The sequence below is a fragment of the Dipodomys ordii genome, unplaced genomic scaffold, assembly GCF_000151885.1.
Source record: "Dipodomys ordii isolate 6190 unplaced genomic scaffold, Dord_2.0 Scaffold20, whole genome shotgun sequence".
NCBI classification, from domain to species: Eukaryota; Metazoa; Chordata; class Mammalia; order Rodentia; family Heteromyidae; genus Dipodomys; species Dipodomys ordii.
In genome coordinates this window covers 3,203,056-3,221,522 of record NW_012267236.1, presented here as the reverse complement: position 1 = coordinate 3,221,522, position 18,467 = coordinate 3,203,056, and the positions used below count along the sequence as shown (strand labels likewise).

General features: G+C 39.4%; 1 protein-coding gene across 2 annotated transcripts in view; it reads left to right on the top strand.

Annotated features, from left to right (window-relative positions):
* Window positions 1-18,467, top strand: part of Ltbp1 (latent transforming growth factor beta binding protein 1) — a 228,864-nt gene that overhangs the window by 36,600 nt on the left and 173,797 nt on the right. For both annotated transcript variants that reach the window (XM_013013664.1, XM_013013663.1), the window contains exons 2-3: window positions 8,740-8,964; window positions 11,101-11,375. In XM_013013664.1, coding sequence (XP_012869118.1) covers window positions 8,740-8,964; window positions 11,101-11,375 — 500 coding nt within the window. The remainder of the gene's footprint in view (window positions 1-8,739; window positions 8,965-11,100; window positions 11,376-18,467) is intronic.

The following is an 18,467-nucleotide window of genomic DNA, read 5'->3' as shown; positions in this document are numbered from 1 at the left end:
TCTCAAATTTTCTTTCCCTTTTCTTTCCTTCTTTTTTCCTTCCTTCCTTCCTTCCTTCCTTCCTTCTTTCTTTCTTTCTTTCTTTCTTTCTTTCTTTCTTTCTTTCTTTCTTTCTTTCTTTCTTTCTTTCTTTCTTTCTTCTTTCTTTCTTCTTTCTTTCTTATGAGCTTGAACTCTGGGCCTGGACATTATCCCTGAGCTCCTCAGCTCAAGGTGAGTGCTTGAGCCATAGCGCCACTTCTGGTTTTCTGGAGATAAGAGTCTCACAGACTTTCCTCCCTGGTCTGGCTTTGAACTGTGATCCTCAAATCTCAGCCTTCTTTATAGGCATGAGCCACCTGCAACCGGCTTATTTTTAACTTTTTTACAGAAGCATTTTTCTTTTGCCCCCAAATCTCTATGGAAATTTGTTTTCCGTTTTACATGTGTTTGAAAATTTCTCTGACTTTCAGAATGGTTATATGATTCAATGTATTTGAAATTTTAACCTTCCAGAAATTTCACTTGAATCTGGCTAAGTAGTCAGTATAAAAATTGCAAATTATGTCCAGAAACTCGAAGCCTATATAGTACATATTTAGTGTGTGTGCAGTCAAGGATCTCACAGCTGACTTACCGTAGCTCCTGGTTTATGCATTGGTTCTGTCTCCTTGATTTCCTCTGCTCTGTTACTACGTTTTCATTTGCTATTTTCTATTTCTCTGTATCTACTTGCATAGGCTGCCTTACCTCTCCAGATAGAAACAGGACTGTAACCCGTGCCTCTCTCTGCAGCCCATCTGATCTCAACTTTCCTCCTCCTGTCTCCTATGCTTCAGCCCCACCAGCCTCCTTTCAGACTCCTGGCCTTTCTGAATGGTCTCACATCAAGAGCTTACCTCATGTAATTGTTCGTCTGTTAACTTCTTATGTCACTGGATTGTTTTCCTTTTCAGTTTAGCTTAAATGCCACCTTCTTGGTCAGGCTGTTAGAGACCAACCCTATCACCTATGCTCTTTGCATTCATTTTCCATGTCAGTGAAAGTTACACAGAGAATGCAGACTTGTTAATAGGCCATTTTCCAGTATCAAATCTCTACATTCCATAGGGAAAAAGCCAATGGCATATGTCCTCCCCTGCTTGTGTGTAGGACTTGGCCTTTTCAGATTTGATCGGCCATCAGCATCTTGGCCTTCAGACTCACTATTTGGGGAGAGTGAGGTATGTGGAATTAATAGTCAAGCACCATGTGTGGAGACATGATGACAAAATACCCTGGTGCAATCCATACACACTAATAACAGAAAAGAAGAGGCAAACACATCATTGTGCTCTTTACATTCTTAGTGTGAGTGGTAGTTTGTTGAAACATAGTGTGTGTGTGTGTGTGTGTATGTGTGTGTGAAGAGAGGGAGAGGGGGAAAGAGGGAGAGGGAGAGAGGGAGAGGTTAAAACTGGAGATGGGACTGGAGGGCCTTGTGCTAGGTAAGTGCTCTACCACTGAGCTACATCCTCACCCCAAGCCACTTTCTGGCTGAACAATGAAAGAAAGTGATGTTTTGCTTTCTGAAAATGCTATTCCTCCCCCCAACCCTGCCCCAATACTCTGAAGGCCTTTCAGGAAATATTATTCTTCTAATTAGAAAAAGCGGGAAAGTTGAATTAGCCATTCAAATGAATGAATGTACCCATTCTGTGAAATGACAGCTATAGTTTGTCTTCAGAGATAGTTGGTTTTTTTTTCCTGTTCCACAATAATGAAATGGTCTGTCTGCTGGCACAGGAGCTGTGGGCAGGCAGAATGGCCAGGATCTGGCACAGCAGAGTCAAGAACATCTGAGAAGTTCCTTTTGAAAATGAATGGTAGAAGTGTTTTCTGTAGTCAGGATAGCAGAAAAGAAGGAGGAGAATGTGACTTGAGAGTATAAACTTTTAGAAAATTCAGTGTGCATATTTGAACACACAAGTCAGCAGTAGCTGTTCATTGCAACTGGATTATGATTTTTGACCTAGAATAGGACTCTTATTCTGCCAGCCCAGTTTCTTGAGTCCCATGAGTTGTTTTACAACCAAAGTGAACGGTGGATTGCAGTGGGTATGCTTGGCATGTTTAAAATCTCCAGCTCATTCTTCCAGCCTCCATCTGTTTGTTCCTTTCCACGTTTTATAGTAGAGATCACAAGATACTTTGAGTTGTTTTGTCATGAAGTTATACTTTTTGGAATCAATCACAGGATGAAGGCCCACATACCTCTTCTTATTTGTAGTTGTGCTCTGGGGATCACTGATGCAATCTGGTGAATTATGGTGATGTCCAAGCAAAATGTCCCGCTGACAAGGTTATGGAACTTCTCAGCCAGTGTTCTATGTTATACCTTTTCTGTTAGAGTTTCTAAACTATATGGGCCATAACCAGATTCACAACCAGCATAACACAAGCTTCTCAAGTCAACCTGAAAGATACCTAATTCTTTCTTTCCCCATATTATGTTCTGGGAAGCTTTTATAGAACAGTAGGGGCATAGGTAATATATCATATGGTGGTGCTTTGATATGAACTTTGAAACAGAAAGAGACTATTCATAGCTAAATCCTAAATCCTGTAGGTTGGTTTTAAATGTTTGCTGTGATACAAAAGGTGATTTGGGTGTACAAAGACCTGCCACAAAAGACTCAACATGTAGTTACTGAGCTGAGGCATAGAGTTTTATATGTTGGAATTTAGATTTTTAGAAAATGCTAGAAAAAGAGAATGGGTATTTTTTTCATTCATGAATGGTTATGAATAGTAGCCTTTTACTGGTTAAAGTAAGTCAAGTAGAAACCATTTCCTTTATAACTTTAGAGATACAATGTTATTGGAGTTCAATGAATCATTGCTGTACCCACTTGTGCTAGGGCAGTGTTTGAAGCAAGAAAGTGATCTCAGAGTTGAAAGGTAGATTTAAAGAAAAATAATTAAGTTTATTTAGATTTATATATTAATTTGCCAGTTTGGGGGCTTGAACTCAAGGCTTTGTGAGCTTACTTGGCCTTTTCTCCCAAGGTTAGTGCTCTGTTATTTGAGCCACAGCTCTGCTTTTGGCTTTTTGCTGGTTATAATTAGAGATGAGAGTCTCATAAACTTTTCTATCTGGGTTGATTTTTGAGCAAGATCTAAGTAACTAGGATTAGAGATGTGAACCACCAGTACCTACTTTATCTACATTTTAAAGTCTATGATTGATGCTGGAAATGTCTAGTAAAAATGAATTGGTTGCTATGTCTTTGTTTAAAAGGTGATTATAAATTTGGAAATTGTAGATGATAGTCTTCATTTGCATATTAATAATTGATGGAAGAGTTACAAGGTAACTAAATTGTAATTACAAGGTAATTGCAAGGTAATCAAAAAATTCAAAATATTTTTGTCAGAATGTTAAAAATTCTTTTAGGGCAAGCCAGGTGCTGGTGGCTCATATCTGTAATTCTAGCTATTCAGGAGGCTGAGATCTGAGAATTGTGGTTTGATGCTAGCCCTGGCAGAAAAATCCATGAGACTCTTATCTCCAATAAACTACTTAGAAAAAGCTAGAAGTGGCACTGTAGTTCAAGTGGTAGAGTGCTTGCCTTGAATTGCAGAGCTCAGAGATACTGCCCAGGCCCAGAGTTCAAGCCCCACGACTGACAAAAAATAAAAAACAAAACTAAACAGCAGCAGCAGCAACAACAACAACAACAAAAACAACTTTAGCTTTACTGCTTTTTTCCATTTTCATATACATTTATAACTTGCCCTAAAACAATTTTTTCTTGCTCGTCCTGGGGCTTGAACTTAGGTCCTAGGTACTGTACCTGAGCCTCTTTGTGTTCAAGGTAAGCACCCTAACACTTGAGTCATAGCACCACTTCCAGTTTTCTGGTGGTTAATTGGAGATAAGAGTATCACGGACTTTCTTGCCTGGGCTGACTTTGAACCACAATCCTCAGATCTCAGCTTTCTGAGTAAGTAGGATTCTAGACACGAGCCACTGGTGCCCAGCTCTAACGTTTATTGGGCAGTCCATCATTTAAAAATGTTAGAAATACCGAGAATAAGAAACATAGGTCCCATGGTTTCCCTTATTTGCAATAACTAGTATATGTCTGAGACAAGCAGAAACAGTCAGATAAGTTGATGTTAAGCGAAATGAACACCAAGATAAGGATTCAAATGTTTTTTTCTTTCTTGCAATTGTTTCTAACTTATTTATAAGATGATTTCTTTGTCGCTTTGTATGTCCCTCCCCCACAGTATAACCCCTGCTTTCACTGTATTTGATGTTGGTATAATTTGTGGAGGGAAAGGGAAAAAACAAATTGTTTAAATAGGGATACAGGTGGACCCATTGCAACAATGAGATGTACAAGACTTTAGGTCGAAAAACAAACCTTACAACTTTGGCGGCTGGGGGGGGGTGGGGGATCTCGGGAAGGGATGGGAAGGGGAAACAAAGGGGGAGGCAACAATGCTTGATAAGAAATGTACTCATTGAAGTACAAATTGCCATGTCAAAAACGAGCTTTACAATGTCGGTGGGGGGGGGGAGGATTGGGTGGGGGGGAGAGGGGGGAGGCTGGGAAGGGAGGTGAAGGGTAAACAAAGGAGGAGGCTGCAATGCTTGGTAAGAAGTGTACGCATTATCCTGCCCATGTAATTGTAACCCCTCTGTACAGTATGTTCACAAATAAAATAAAATTTAAAAAAAAGAAATGTACTCATTACCTTGCCTATGCAATTATAATCCATCTGTACAGTAGTTTCACAATTAAAAAAATAATTGTTCATTATTTCTTTTTTAATTATCTTTTAGCAAGGAGCTAAAAGATTTCCATTTAATCAAGCAGTTTATGAATACAATGCATCTTGAGTAGAACTAATCAAGAATAATTTGTACATGATAATATTATTATTGTGTACCTTATAATATAGAATATGTTTTCTTTCTGTGAAATTGTTCCATTTTACATTTAGAGAAGTCAATTTTGAATTGCAAAGTATCTGACACAACTGTTACAATTTTATGTCTAATGCTATCACTTTTTATTTCTTGGCTAAACATTGGTTTGTAGAGTCCCATGCTCTTGCTTATCTGCTTTTGTAAAAAGGTCCTGTCGATTTTATCACTTTGAGTGAGGAGACAACACTATTTTGTTGTCTGTGCCTGAATTATGAAATTGACATGCAGTGTCCAATCACCATTGGAGTTTGAAAGTATTGATGTGATTGACCATTGGTCATGATGTACACCTGTTACTCATGAAATAATTTGTGGACCAAAGAGGTAGCAATGAAGTTTGTATTACATATACTACAATTCCTGAAATTCAGGCATATTGGAAGTGAAGAGTACCTGTATTCCAGTGATCAATCATTCATAGCACATGTAAATCTTGGTCTAGCTCCCCTTGCTTTTCACCAAGTATACACTAAGCTCATCCAATGTGGCCAAACTGATTGAGAAATTCAACTCAAAACTGAACTGTGACTTTGGAAGTCATTGACTCAAACTTTGACTTCCTGTTCTTTTATCCAGAACCTCACAGAGCAGACCTGACAGTCTTTTCTAGACCACACCCAGTGTGAATGGTTTAGACGTGATGTGAAACATCAAAGGCAATTTCTGGGTTGTGACCATGGTTAAATTTATTTTCCAATTCTCTCCTTCCTCTCTTCCCTCTCTTCTTTCCTGGCCAACCTTTTCCCTCCTACTTCTGTCTCCAGGTTCTACTGGTCTTTCCTTTGGCATTGTATTACTTCATATTTCTTTCCATGCCTATGGTTTTCAACTTGTCTGCCAATTATGATGATAGTTTCCTAACTGACTTCAACCATCTTTGTCACTTTCCTTTTCAACTAATCCTGCTGCCACACCCAGAGTACTCCTTCCAAACACTCAGCAACCTTGCTTAATCTTCTACTTGAAGTCCATAGAGTAGCTCACTGATTACAGAATAAAATCTAAACCACTCAGTGGGCCATTAGTAACTTCCACAGTCTGACTCAAACCTACTTCTTCCAGTTTATCACTGGATACCTTTCCCTTCTCTGAGGAACTGTAGTTTTAGCAAGATGGATTTATTCACTATCTTCTCCCTCCTTTATTTATACTAGTGTCTCCATAGCATAGCATGCACTTTCCTGCATTCTGAATCTTGTCAGTCTTAAGGACCTGTCCCAGATGATCTCTCTCCTTGGAAAGTGCTTTTTGGATTTCCTAGAAACAACTTTTCTCTTCTTGGAACTTCTATTTATATTTCATATTCCATTTATATTTCACATTTTCCAATTGTGAGTTATTTTCTGAGTTGTATTTCTAGTTATATATTGTCTAAACTCTTATGCTTTTTAAGCATTTGAAGGGTAGAGACTTCTCTACTACAGAATGGCATTTGATAAAGTGATAGGCACAAATAGTTCAGGCCTTAATTATTTCTTCTAGAGGTACATGCTACGGGTAAATTATTACAAGACACATTCTCTGCTTCATTTAATTCTAGTGGAGTGATGATACATGCAGAGATGCAGCTGGACAGTTGTTATATAGTAACAACTTATATCTAGGAAAATTTATATGTGGTATGATGGTAATGAATGAACTCCTATGCAGAAGTGAGGGTTAAGTAGGAAGTTAGGTAGCTGAATGGGGCCAGATAAGAACAGTTCCAGGTGAAGGATTCCACATGGAAAAAGTTGAAGACTGTAAAGTTTAGTGAATTATATTATGCAGAATGAGGTATATTCATAAGTGATGAAGATGCAGAAAGAACAAAGGCCTAGGAATGGAAAAGAAGTAGATAGAAATGTCTACAAGTATGGGAAGGAAGATGGTGAGCAAAGGATTAGGCATCTTGAATTTGAGGTATCGTGGGACATCTACATGGAAATATGTAGTACTAGCTAGTTTGAATCTCAGCAGAAAGCTTTGTCCAGGAAGCTCAGCAGGAAACTGTTAGAGGTTTGGGTGACTTGAGCATATGAAATCATAGAGGAGTGTGGAGAGTTAGTGAAGACTTTTAAGATTGAATCATGAAATCTATCAATATTTAATGAATATTAAAGTGAGATAGGAAAGAACGAAGGAACAGAATAGTAAGATGCCACATAAATGAGGGAAGACTGAAATCCATCCATTGGATTTAGGAACATGGAGACCACCGGTGACCTTATTAAGAATAGTTTCTGTGGAGAAGAGTAGAGGAAGGGAAGTCATAGCCTAGCCGTCCCTTATGGTGTGTTGGGAAGTTAGCAATTGTTTTTCTGAAAAAATATGGTCATAAAAGAGGATTTAATAAGAGTAAGATATGGAAGAAATCATCATTGAGAAGAGGCTTTACTTTTTTAAAGTTGACAGTGTTTAAAGCAGATAAATGTGATAGTTTTTAAAGGATAAGAAGAATTCTGAAATTCTTTACCTGACTAAAAAACATCAGATTGCCCATATATAAACTAATGACTTCCCTCAAGCCTTTTGGAAAACAAGAATAAGTCAAGCCAAAACTAAGTAGACAGAAAGAAATAGTAAAGACCATGACTGAAATTAGTGAAGTGGAAACTAAAGAATGATCCAAACAATCACCGAAATAAATTTTTTGAAAAGAAAAACAAGATCCACAAACCCTTATTGAAGCTGACCAAAAGAGAGAAACTAGAATTAATAAAATTAGAGATGAAAAAGTATTATAACAAAAAAAACACCAGTGAAATTCAGAGAATCATTAGGGACTACTAAAAAACTGTATTTCAATATACTGGAAAATCTAGAAGAAACAAAAAATTTATATACACACATGACCTATGAAACAAGAATATGTAAGCAATTTGAACACATTTATAATGAGCAATGAAATTGAAGCAGTGATTAGTCTTCCAACACAGAAAAGCCAGGACTGGATGGATTTAATGATGAATTCTACCAGACCTTCAAAGAGTAACCAAATACCAGTGCATCTCAAATTAGAATGCAGAGTAGAAAACAAAGGTCTGGACCTGGTGGATATACCTGTAATCCTACCTACTTGAGCTTTAGAGATTGAGAGAATTTGGGTTTGAGTGCAGCTCTAGCATGTTTCACAAGATCCCTTCTCAACCAGTAGCTGAGTGCAGTGTAGTGTTACTGCCATTTCTAACCTATTAAGGAGTTTGATATCAAGAGAACTGTGATTCCAGACAGTCTGGATGAAAAGTTTGCAAGACTCCAGTGCAGTGGAAGAATCTGGACGTGGTGGTGGACATTTGTCATGTCTGCAGGGGCAGGGAACAGAAAATAGTATGACTGTGGTCCAGCTGTGGGTTTGGCTAAAAAGCAAGACCTTATTTCAAAATTACCAGTGCAAAACATGGGACAGGAAGTGTGGTTCACTGAGGATGCCTGCCTAACAAGGTTGAGGCACTGAGTTCAAAATTCTAGTACTGAAGAAAAAAAAGCCAAGGAATGCTACCAAACATATCAATGCAGCCAGGAGTACCTGACACCCAAACTTGACAAAAATATAACCAAAAATGAAAACTAGATACCAATTTTTTGATGAACAGACACAAACATTTTTCAGTGAAAAATCTGACAACCAACAGTAGGTAATGAATAATAAGAATTCTTCAGCTAAATATTTACTCGGAGTTTACCATTTCTAAAGCCAGTGGGAATGTAGTGGCTATAATGTTAATGGCTTGTGTGTCTGGAGGGTTTGATTGGTTGGTTTGAGAAACTAACTCTCCATATTTCCTCTTCCCTTGCAGTAATCTGCCATCTTCCATGTATGAATGGTGGACAGTGCAGTTCAAGGGACAAATGTCAGTGCCCTCCAAACTTCACAGGAAAGCTTTGTCAGATTCCAGTCCATGGTGCCAGTGTGCCTAAACTTTACCAACATTCCCAACAGCCAGGTAAAGCACTGGGCACACATGTCATCCATTCCACACATACCTTGCCTCTAACCATGACCAGCCAACAAGGAGTCAAAGGTAAGCGTTTTGTTATTGTTCTTTTGCCCACTGATCCCACAGACCCCTGTGAACCTGTCAAAGCCAAAGAGAAGCGAGGTCTCTTTGATGGCCAGGGCTGGTATTGAAACGAAAAGGCGTGTGCAACCTTGTGTCTGAGGACTCAAAATAGAGATAGCATGGGGGCCCAAGCATGTGGTTACAGGACTTTCTTGGCCATGAAGGACTACAGTGTTGGAAATAAGAAAATGAAAAAGAGTCTATCCTTTTCTAGTGACTCTTACCACTAACATGGGATTGCACAATGCTGTCTTGATGTGGCTGGGGAACAAAGAGGAGCAACTTGAGGGCGACCCCCACACTACCAATAAAGTAGTGGGGCCATTCAGCCCCCGTCCGTCCATGAGTTGTAATTGAAGAGAGGTTGGTTTTAGTGCTCAATGGTCACATGATCTCTGCTCATCTGTAGAGGAAGGTAAACTAGGTCACTTGGAGCTCAGAAATCCTGTGACTAATTCATTTTTTTAAACCTGGCATCTTTATAAGTACACAATTTTTTTTAAAGGTGGAGGTCAGAGAAATGTTACTGGCTCTTGTTCTTTAAAACCTGAATTGTTGTATCAGAAAATGAGATTTTGTTTTAAACGGGAAGAGATTCATTCAGTCTGGTTACAGGTATAAAAATCCCATTGTTTTTGGTATTGTGTGTGTGTGTGTGTGTGTGTGTGTGAGAGAGAGAGAGAGAGAGTTTATGTGTGCATGTCATTAGCACAAAAGAACTTACACATTGTGTTTTTTTTATGGACAAGACAATTGTGCTTGGTAAGCCTGAATCTCTGGAAAAATGCAAGTATTGTCATTTCCACAGTGGGGGAATCTTTGAAAATAAATAATTCTAGAGTTTTGATGCCTTTGATAGGAATTACTAATCTATGTGAATGAGCAGCATACATTTCAGAATTTTATGACTTGAGGGAAATGGATATTTTTGTTTCATAAGTATGTTTCTGCAAGAAGTTTTTTTGGTCTTTTTTTTGTACTGGGGTTTGAAATCAAGGCTTTGTGGTAGATCAGCTGGTGTTCTACTACTTGAGCCACAGTTCTGGTCTGGCTTTTTGCTGCTTATTTGGGAGATGGTAGTTCTCAGATGTTTTCTTCCCAGACTAGCCTTGAAATACAATCCTAAGGATCTGAGCCTTCTGAGCAAGGATTACAGGTGTGAGCTGTTGGCTCCTGGCTGTTTTGTGTCTTGCTATGTAGCCCAGGATGATTTCAAACTTGTTTGCTATCTCAGCCTTCCACGAGCCTGAATCATAAAGGTGTGCCACCATGCCAGCCTTGTTTGAGATTTTAATATCTCTAAAATTGCAATTTCATTTAAAAAATTATTTCATCGTAAAGATGCTGGACATAAGGGTTACAGTTACATGAGTAAGGTAATGGGTACATTTCTTGTCCAGCATTGTTACTCCCTCCTTTGTTTTTCTCCCACTATCCCTTCCCTCCCCCACCTCTCCCCATTTCCCCCACCCCCGAAGTTGTAAAGTTCATTTCCAACATATGCAATTTCATTTTTAAATACATAAATTAAGGTATAAGGCCATATTGTATATATCTTCTGAGTCTTTTTGTCTTCTCATGATTTCAAAATTAATTACATAACAATGAATGGACAAGCTACATCAATTTTGTTGGTATTAATTTGCCAAGTACTACTGAGGCCACTGGATAGGCTAGGCCACTGGCAACATGGGTTCTTTATCTTAATCTTGATTACTAATATGAACTTCCAGATCACAGAGAAATGGCTAAGAACGGATGAAAGCAGTCTCGGGGTTCAAAGAGGCCTTGTCTAAAGGCAAGAACAGAAACATGTAAAGAAAGATACTGCCAGTGGTCAGATAAGAGTTTAGTAATGAACCTAGGCACAGATAGCTCTGGTTCAAGGTGAAGAGCTGATTTCATAGCCCTTGCTTGATCATTTTGACCATTGTGCCACACAGAAAGATACACTTTAAATTCACCCAATTTATCCCATGTGCCATACCTATACATGCATCTATGTGTCCTTATGTAGAACTTACTTTACATTAAAAAATTCCTGACTTGTCTCACACTTAGCCATGACTGACAAAACTTCCTCCCAATCTGTTTCAGTGAAATTTCCTCCCAACATAGTTAACATCCACGTGAAGCACCCTCCTGAAGCTTCCGTCCAGATACATCAGGTTTCAAGAATTGATGGCCCCACTGGACAGAAGGTAAAGGAATCTCAGCCAGGCCAGTCCCAAGTATCATACCAAGGGCTCCCTGCCCAGAAGACCCAGACGGCGCACTCCACATACCCTCACCAGCAGCTCCTCCCACACGTCTATCCGGTGGCTGCCAAGACTCAGCTTGGCCGCTGCTTCCAGGAAACCATCGGGTCACAGGTAAGCAACACAGCTCAGCCTGTTTCAGTGGTAAATTCTAGATCGTTCTACTAAAAACAACAAAAACCAAAACCAATTAGACCTCATAAAAATGATTTTCTAGAGAAGGGGTTGGCAGACAGTGAGCCGTAGTCCTGTTTATTTAAATAAAGTTTTATTGGAATACAGCCATGCTTGTTCACTTACAGATTGTCTAATGGCCAGTTTTCATGCTGGGATGATAATACTGAATAGTTTCAGTAAAGTCACATGGCCTGTAACACCGAAAATATTTACTCTGTGGCCCCTAGAATGGAAAAATCGATGATCTGTGATGTGTAGAGTAACAGTAAGTAGTGAACTTTCAGAGATATTGCTTAAAGTTTATGATTATTCTTATTTTTTAGTGAGGGTGAACTGGGTAGAAAACATGTGTCAGGCAAGAAGAACAAAAGGTACATCCTGCAAAGATGTTAGCTATATTTGTGCATTTTGTCACAATTTACATGTTAGTAGATACATCTGAATTTTGAACCTATTAGGCAGTAGTGATTCATAGAATTAAGATTTCAATCTTAATTCTTTCATTTTCTTCTGAAAAATGTAGTAACTAAAACAGCAAAGCATAGATTTATTTTTAACTCAAGGTCTCATACTTGCTCAGCTTGCTTGCTTGGCTGGTACCCTCCCACTTGAGCCATGCCTCTAGTTCTGCTTTTTAGTTAGTTATTTTGGAGATGGAGCCTGGCAGACTCACTTGCCCAGGTTGATCTCAAACCCTGACTCTCCACATCTTACCCTCTTGAGTAGCTAGAATTATAGATATGAGCCTCCAGTGCCCTGCTGCATGGATTGTTGGAAGTGTGTTTTAATAGTCATTGGACTTACTATAACTCGGTGTGTGTGTGTGTGTGTGTGTGTGTTTGTGTGTGTGTGTGTGCACACACAGACAGAGAGAGGGGATATACGTGAGGATAGTAGAACCAATTGCTCCTGCTTTAGAAGCCTGGAAAATACTCTTTCATATTGAGTAAGCTGATGTAGTATTACTACCTTTAACTCCTTAAAGGTAGCAGGGAAAGTGGGTCTGTTAGACCTGAAAGGAGGGCAGCAAGTGGGAAAGTAAAGAGGATTATGGAGAGCTTCAAGACCCTACTTAGAGCCCTGAGTCTAGCACTTGGCAAGGAACCAGCTTCTTATCTTCAAAATAGAGGCAAGAATAACAGTGCTCATGAGGTAAGATTAAACAAAATAATTAATGTGAAGTCCTACTTTGTAAATGTCATGGAGCAATGCCAATAGTAGCTTAGTAGACACTGATAAAGTGATGCATAAAAAATAGTCAGAGTAGGTGGTTGCTTATAGTTATGTCATACAACTTCAGTGAGAAAAGGAAGCCCTCTATCTTCCAGATGCAGTCTTTCTCTGTCTGTGGATACCCGAAATGTCCACCACATGGAAGGCTGTGGTTAATCTTGCTTTTCAATTTCACCTGCGTATGTTGTGAGGTTGTTTCAAGGGAAGATTAGATCACAAGGACTCTGACCTAATCAAATACTGAACCCCCTGATGGACAAATTTGGATAGACTAGGGGGCGGTGATAGAACTGTGGAACTGAGGGTCTTGGAGGAAGTAAGCCATTGGGTGTGGTTTTGGGAGGTGTGTCTTGCCGTGGCCCCTTCCTATCAGTGCTTCCTAGCTGCCATGCCCTGCTGCCACGCTGTACCTCCCTGACCCTCAGAAACATGGAACCAGCCTACCAATGACTGCAGCCTCTGAAACTATAAGCCAAGATAATCATTCCTGCCTTGAGTTATTTGCTAAGGTATTTTGTCACCATGACAAGAAGTCTGACATAGCTTTTTTACTTCTCCACTGGACTCCAAATTAACAAATGTTTTGGGAGAGAAGGAGCATCATTCACTTACGTGCATTTAGTTTTTGTTTGTTTTGTTTTACTAGCTATCTCTTCTGAGGGCCTAGGTAGGATAGAGAATGAACAAGAACTGTGAAGCTGAAGTTAAACTTCTTCGTGATGTACTTACTCCCAGACTGGCTTTGGAGTCAGAGGATGAATTTGGTGCCATTTGCATTGTTTAGTCATTCCAGCTTAGGTTGCTCATAGTGAAGGGAAAAAGCAGATCCTTTTAAAACTGTGTGCCCAGTACCTTTCTCCCCGGTTTCCAAGTTGGAACACAGATGATACAACGCATGAAAATGAGACATAGCAAACTTGCTATTCTTCTATAATATTAGGCAGCTGGTGCTAACTAGATGGGAGCAAATTATTTACTTAGAAATCTCAACTGGATGATACCCTTGAATTGTATAATTAATGGAGTTCACCAAATCCTTCATACTTGCAACGTTATCTGGATATGTCTCTGACTTTTGGTCTGAATGGTCCAGACAGTGATCTCAGTTCTTAATTCTTTTTGCATGTGTGGTTACCAACACACAGCTTCAAAATAAGACCTGTTTTCAGGATGCATTTTCATGTCTGCTTGTTTGTCTTCATGTTTGTGAGAAGTGTTGCTAAATCCTTATGATTACTTGAGGTAGTTTGTCCAATTAGGACAAGCATTTAAACAAATACACTACTCATAAATAACCATCAATTGCATATAGAATTGCATATACCAATTGCATATGTCCTAAAAATGGTAGATAACACTTGTGCTTTCTGTCATTGGTTTGCAAACATAGGCACTGTATAGATGTACAGGGAGATTTTAGTAGAACACACACACACACACACATATGCATATATACACACATACACCACCACCACCACCACCATTCAAACAAATCTACATACATACTCACTATTGCTTTTCTCATTAAGAGCACTTTTACTTGTTGCAGGTTGTAACCATTGAACCCGGTAATGGCATGGTAACCACTAGGCACCTGTGTTGATGTGTTCCTGTGAGAGATTATATGCCAAATAAACTTGGCAGAAATAGTCCTTATTTCTGTGGTACAATCTAATAAGTAAGATCATTAACTTGGGATTGGAAAGAATACATACTGTGATGATGTATTTAAATGCATAGAATGTCATAATTGTTTGGATAATGGAAGATGATGAACAGTGGGTAAGGAAATGAAGTTTACATAGAGAAAAGGGTGAACGCTAAACGGAGGTAAGAGGATATTGCCAGAAGTAGATGAAAGAGGACTCAGAGGAGGTCAGAGCGTAAGACAGCTTGGGCGTCCTCCCAACATTTGCATAAATGGTAATCCTGTTACACCTGTGGCATAGAGTAGTAGGATGACTTGGTGGCCAGATCAAAGAGTTCCAAAACTTCCTTGACCAAGCACCCCAGCTCAACACTGTCAGTAAGCGACAACCTAATATTATATGCCTCCTCACGTGACCAAGATGATTTTTTTTTTGGGTCCGGTCGTGGGGCCTGAACTCTGGGCCTGGGCGCTGTCCCTCAGCTCTTAAGCTCAAGGCTAGCGCTCTACCACTTGAGCCACAGCGCCACTTCCGGCTTGTTTTCTTTTTGCTTATGTGGTGCTGGGGAATCGAACCCAGGGCCTCAGGCATGCAAGGCAAGCGCTCTACCACTGAGCCACCTTCCCAGCCCCACCAAGATGATTTTTACAACACCACTCTTAAAGTGTTCTTGTCAAAAATATCTAGGCTTGCGGCGGCTCACGTCTGTAATCCTAGCTACTCAGGAGGCTGAGATCTGAGAATCGTGGTTCAAAGCCAGCCCGGGCAGGAGAGACCGTGAGACTCCTATCTCCAATAAACTACCAGAAAACCGGAAGTGGCGCTGTAGCTCAAGTGGTAGAGCGCTCGCCTTGAGCTGAAGAGCTGAGGGACAGCGCCCAGGCCCAGAGTTCAAGCTCCACGACCGACAAAAAAAAAAATATATAGATATAGATATATATCTAGGCTGGACATCAGTGGCTCACATCAGTAGTCCTAACCACTCAGGAAGCTGAGATCTGGAAGATGGTGATTCAAAGCCAGGCAGAAAATCCCATGAGAAAGCAGAGTTGAAGGCATGGCTTATGTAGTAGAACAAGAAAGCCAAGCAAGCACAAGGCTCTGAATTCAAACCCCAGTACCACCAGAAAACAAAAATCTAACCTGAATCTAATCAAATGTTTACACCTGCCTACATCTGTCAGGGAACAAGAACACTGAGGGTAACGAAAGAAGCCAAAAATGTCACATACAGACAAAAAAAAAAAAAGACTTGTACTAGAAACAAAAGTGAGATGACTTTTCTAGAAAGAAACTAAAGAAATACAACAACAGTCAGGTGCCAAGGGCTCAGCCTATAATCCTAGCTATTCAGGAGGCTGAGATCTGAGGATCACAGTTCAAAGGCAGCCCAGGCAGGAAAGTCCAAAAGACTCTTATTTCCAGTTAACCACAAGAAAACCAGAAGTGGCGCTGTGGCTCAAGTGGTTAGAACACTGGCCTTGAGCTGAAGAGCTCAGGGACAGCACCCAGGCCTAGAGTTCAAGCCCCACAATGACCAAAAAACCAAAAAAATGTGAGAAACAACAACAAATATGAGGTATGAATCTTAATTAAATTGGGGTTTAAAAATTAAAAAAACCAACCCAGAGACCATTTGGAGAATAATTGGTGGAATTTGAATAAGAACTAGTTACTAAATGGTATTTGGGGACGATTACGTTTCTTCTGTGAAACAAAAATTCAGATAGCTGAATCTGAGAAATTTTGGGGGTGAAGTTTGTTAATGTCTACAATTTATTTTCAAGTGTATTTCACCCATTAAAATTGAAAAGACAGAAACAATTTTTAAGTGAGGTCTATATTCAGGTGATCATTGTTGTAGTCTTGGAACAGATCAGCATATCTAAAAATTTCCCATAAAACAAAGAAAGTGGAAAATAAGAAAACTTCCTAGATTTGTAACTATAATAATATGGCTTTTAAACCGAGTTTAAAAATGCAGACTTAATTCATTTAATATCTTTTCTAGGTGTGTGGCTTGAACTCAGGGCATTGCGTTCTAGCTCAGTTTCTTCATCCACACTGGCATTACCATTTGAGCCATAACCTTGTCCAGCATATATCTAGGTAATTTGAGATTGCTCCTCATAGACTTTTTTGCCAGGCTGGCTTACAACTGCAATCCTCGAAGCTTGGCCTCCTGAGATTTGAGGCATGAATGAGCCACTGACACCAGCTCATTTAATATATATATATATATATATTTTTTTTTGGGGGGTCCAGTCGTGGGGCCTGAACTCTGGGCCTGAGCACTGTCCCTCAGCTCTTCAGCTCAAGGCTAGCGCTCTACCACTTGAGCCACAGCGCCACTTCAGGCTTTTTTCTTTTTGCTTATGTGGTACTGAGGAATCGAACCCAGGGTCTCAGGCATGCAAAGCAAGCCCTCTACCACTGAGCCACCTTCCCAGCCCCTTAATATATTTTTTTGAAGAAGAATTTTAAGAGTTTTAACTTTTAATGGGCTGGGTATAAGGGCTGTAGACATGAGAAGGCTAGGGAAGGGAAATTGGCCTTGTGTCAAACGTGCAATGGTAGTTCAAATAGGAGTAGAGTTGAAAAGAAATAAATAAATATAAGGTATTTTATGAAGAGTGAAGTATCAGGATTTGATTATAGGCTGTTGTGAAGGAACAGATGATGATGAGTTAGACTGTTCTGTGCATTCTTGCTTCAGAAATCAGATAAATGTTCATTGTGATTAACAAGTTGACTCTCAAAGGAAGACCATGAACAGATGATACAGGACTGCAGTTTTGTTATAAGCAGCTCCATCCTTGATGTGAAGAATGCTGTATTCTTGTATATAATAGAATCCAAGATTGTTTTCAAGTTATTAATGGCAGAAGTTAGTGGAGAATTTTAGTACTCAGCGATGATTGTTACATTCATGACAACAGATGACATTTCTTTGGATTGTGCTATAAAGAGACGAGAATGAGAATAATAAGATTGGAAATTTGTATAGTATTTTTCACCTTGAGAAGAGTGCCAGGATATGGGGAGAAAAATCATTATAAATGTTTTACTAGTGTCAGGAGTGATATCTAATTGTACAGACTTTGTATTAGTTAGCTTTTCATCCTGTGACCAGAGTAATGGACCTGAACAACTGAAGCTCAAAGTGTCTGAGGGTTCCATCCATGATTTCTTGGTTCCCCCATGCTTTGGAGAAAACATGTTTAGCCATGACTGCATGTGGCAGAGGAACTTCCTTCCTCATGGTAGACAGGAAGAAGAAAGACATAGGAAGGGGCCAAGGTCACTCTTAAGAAGAGAGCATAGGAAGGGTTCAAAGGCACCTCCCAGGGACCCACTTCAGTGACATACTTCCTTCAGTTAGATCCTGCTTTCTAAGTTTCTAGAATCTCCTAGGATAGCACTATGAGGTGGAGACCAAGTCCCTAGCATAAAAGCCTTGGGGGTCAGGGGGGGTGCATTTCATATCCAAGCGATGACAGGATCAAAACTTGTTTCTTGTTTTAAGGTCATATAAAGTACTGATATTTTTATGTGAATCAAGATGCCTATGAACACCACTTAATTAATTTAAAGAACAGAAATGAGTAGAACATGCCAAGTATCTAAAAGGAATGGATTTCTTGCACATAAATCAAGCTTGAAATAATTGACAAGTTGTAATTTTCGTAGACTTAGGTTTCTGTGCTACTTGGAATAATTGTGGTTCTCCATATATATTTGAAAACATTTGTGAGTTTGTTCACTGTGATCAAGTTAGAATTACAACTCCAGTGGTTATAATTACTGGCTCCTTTCAGGGAAATCTTGTATTTTCATGAGCTTAAGACTTGAATCTTTCCATGCTGTTTTCCATCTCTGAGGAGAGGCTGAGTTTCACAAAATACTATTCAGATCTATTACTGTATCACAGGGACATTAAATATATACAGGTGTTTTTTTTTTGTCATGAGTTCATCTTTGTTTTAAATCGGTTCACTTCACAGTGACCTAAATTTGAAACTTAGTTGGCATCTGAATTGGTTGTTTCAACTACGTGTTATTTTATTGCCCAACTGCTGGCAGCAAATATCTTACAGTGACCTTCTCCTGCTAGAAGGTATGGAAAGGAGTTTGTATAGAAAGGATC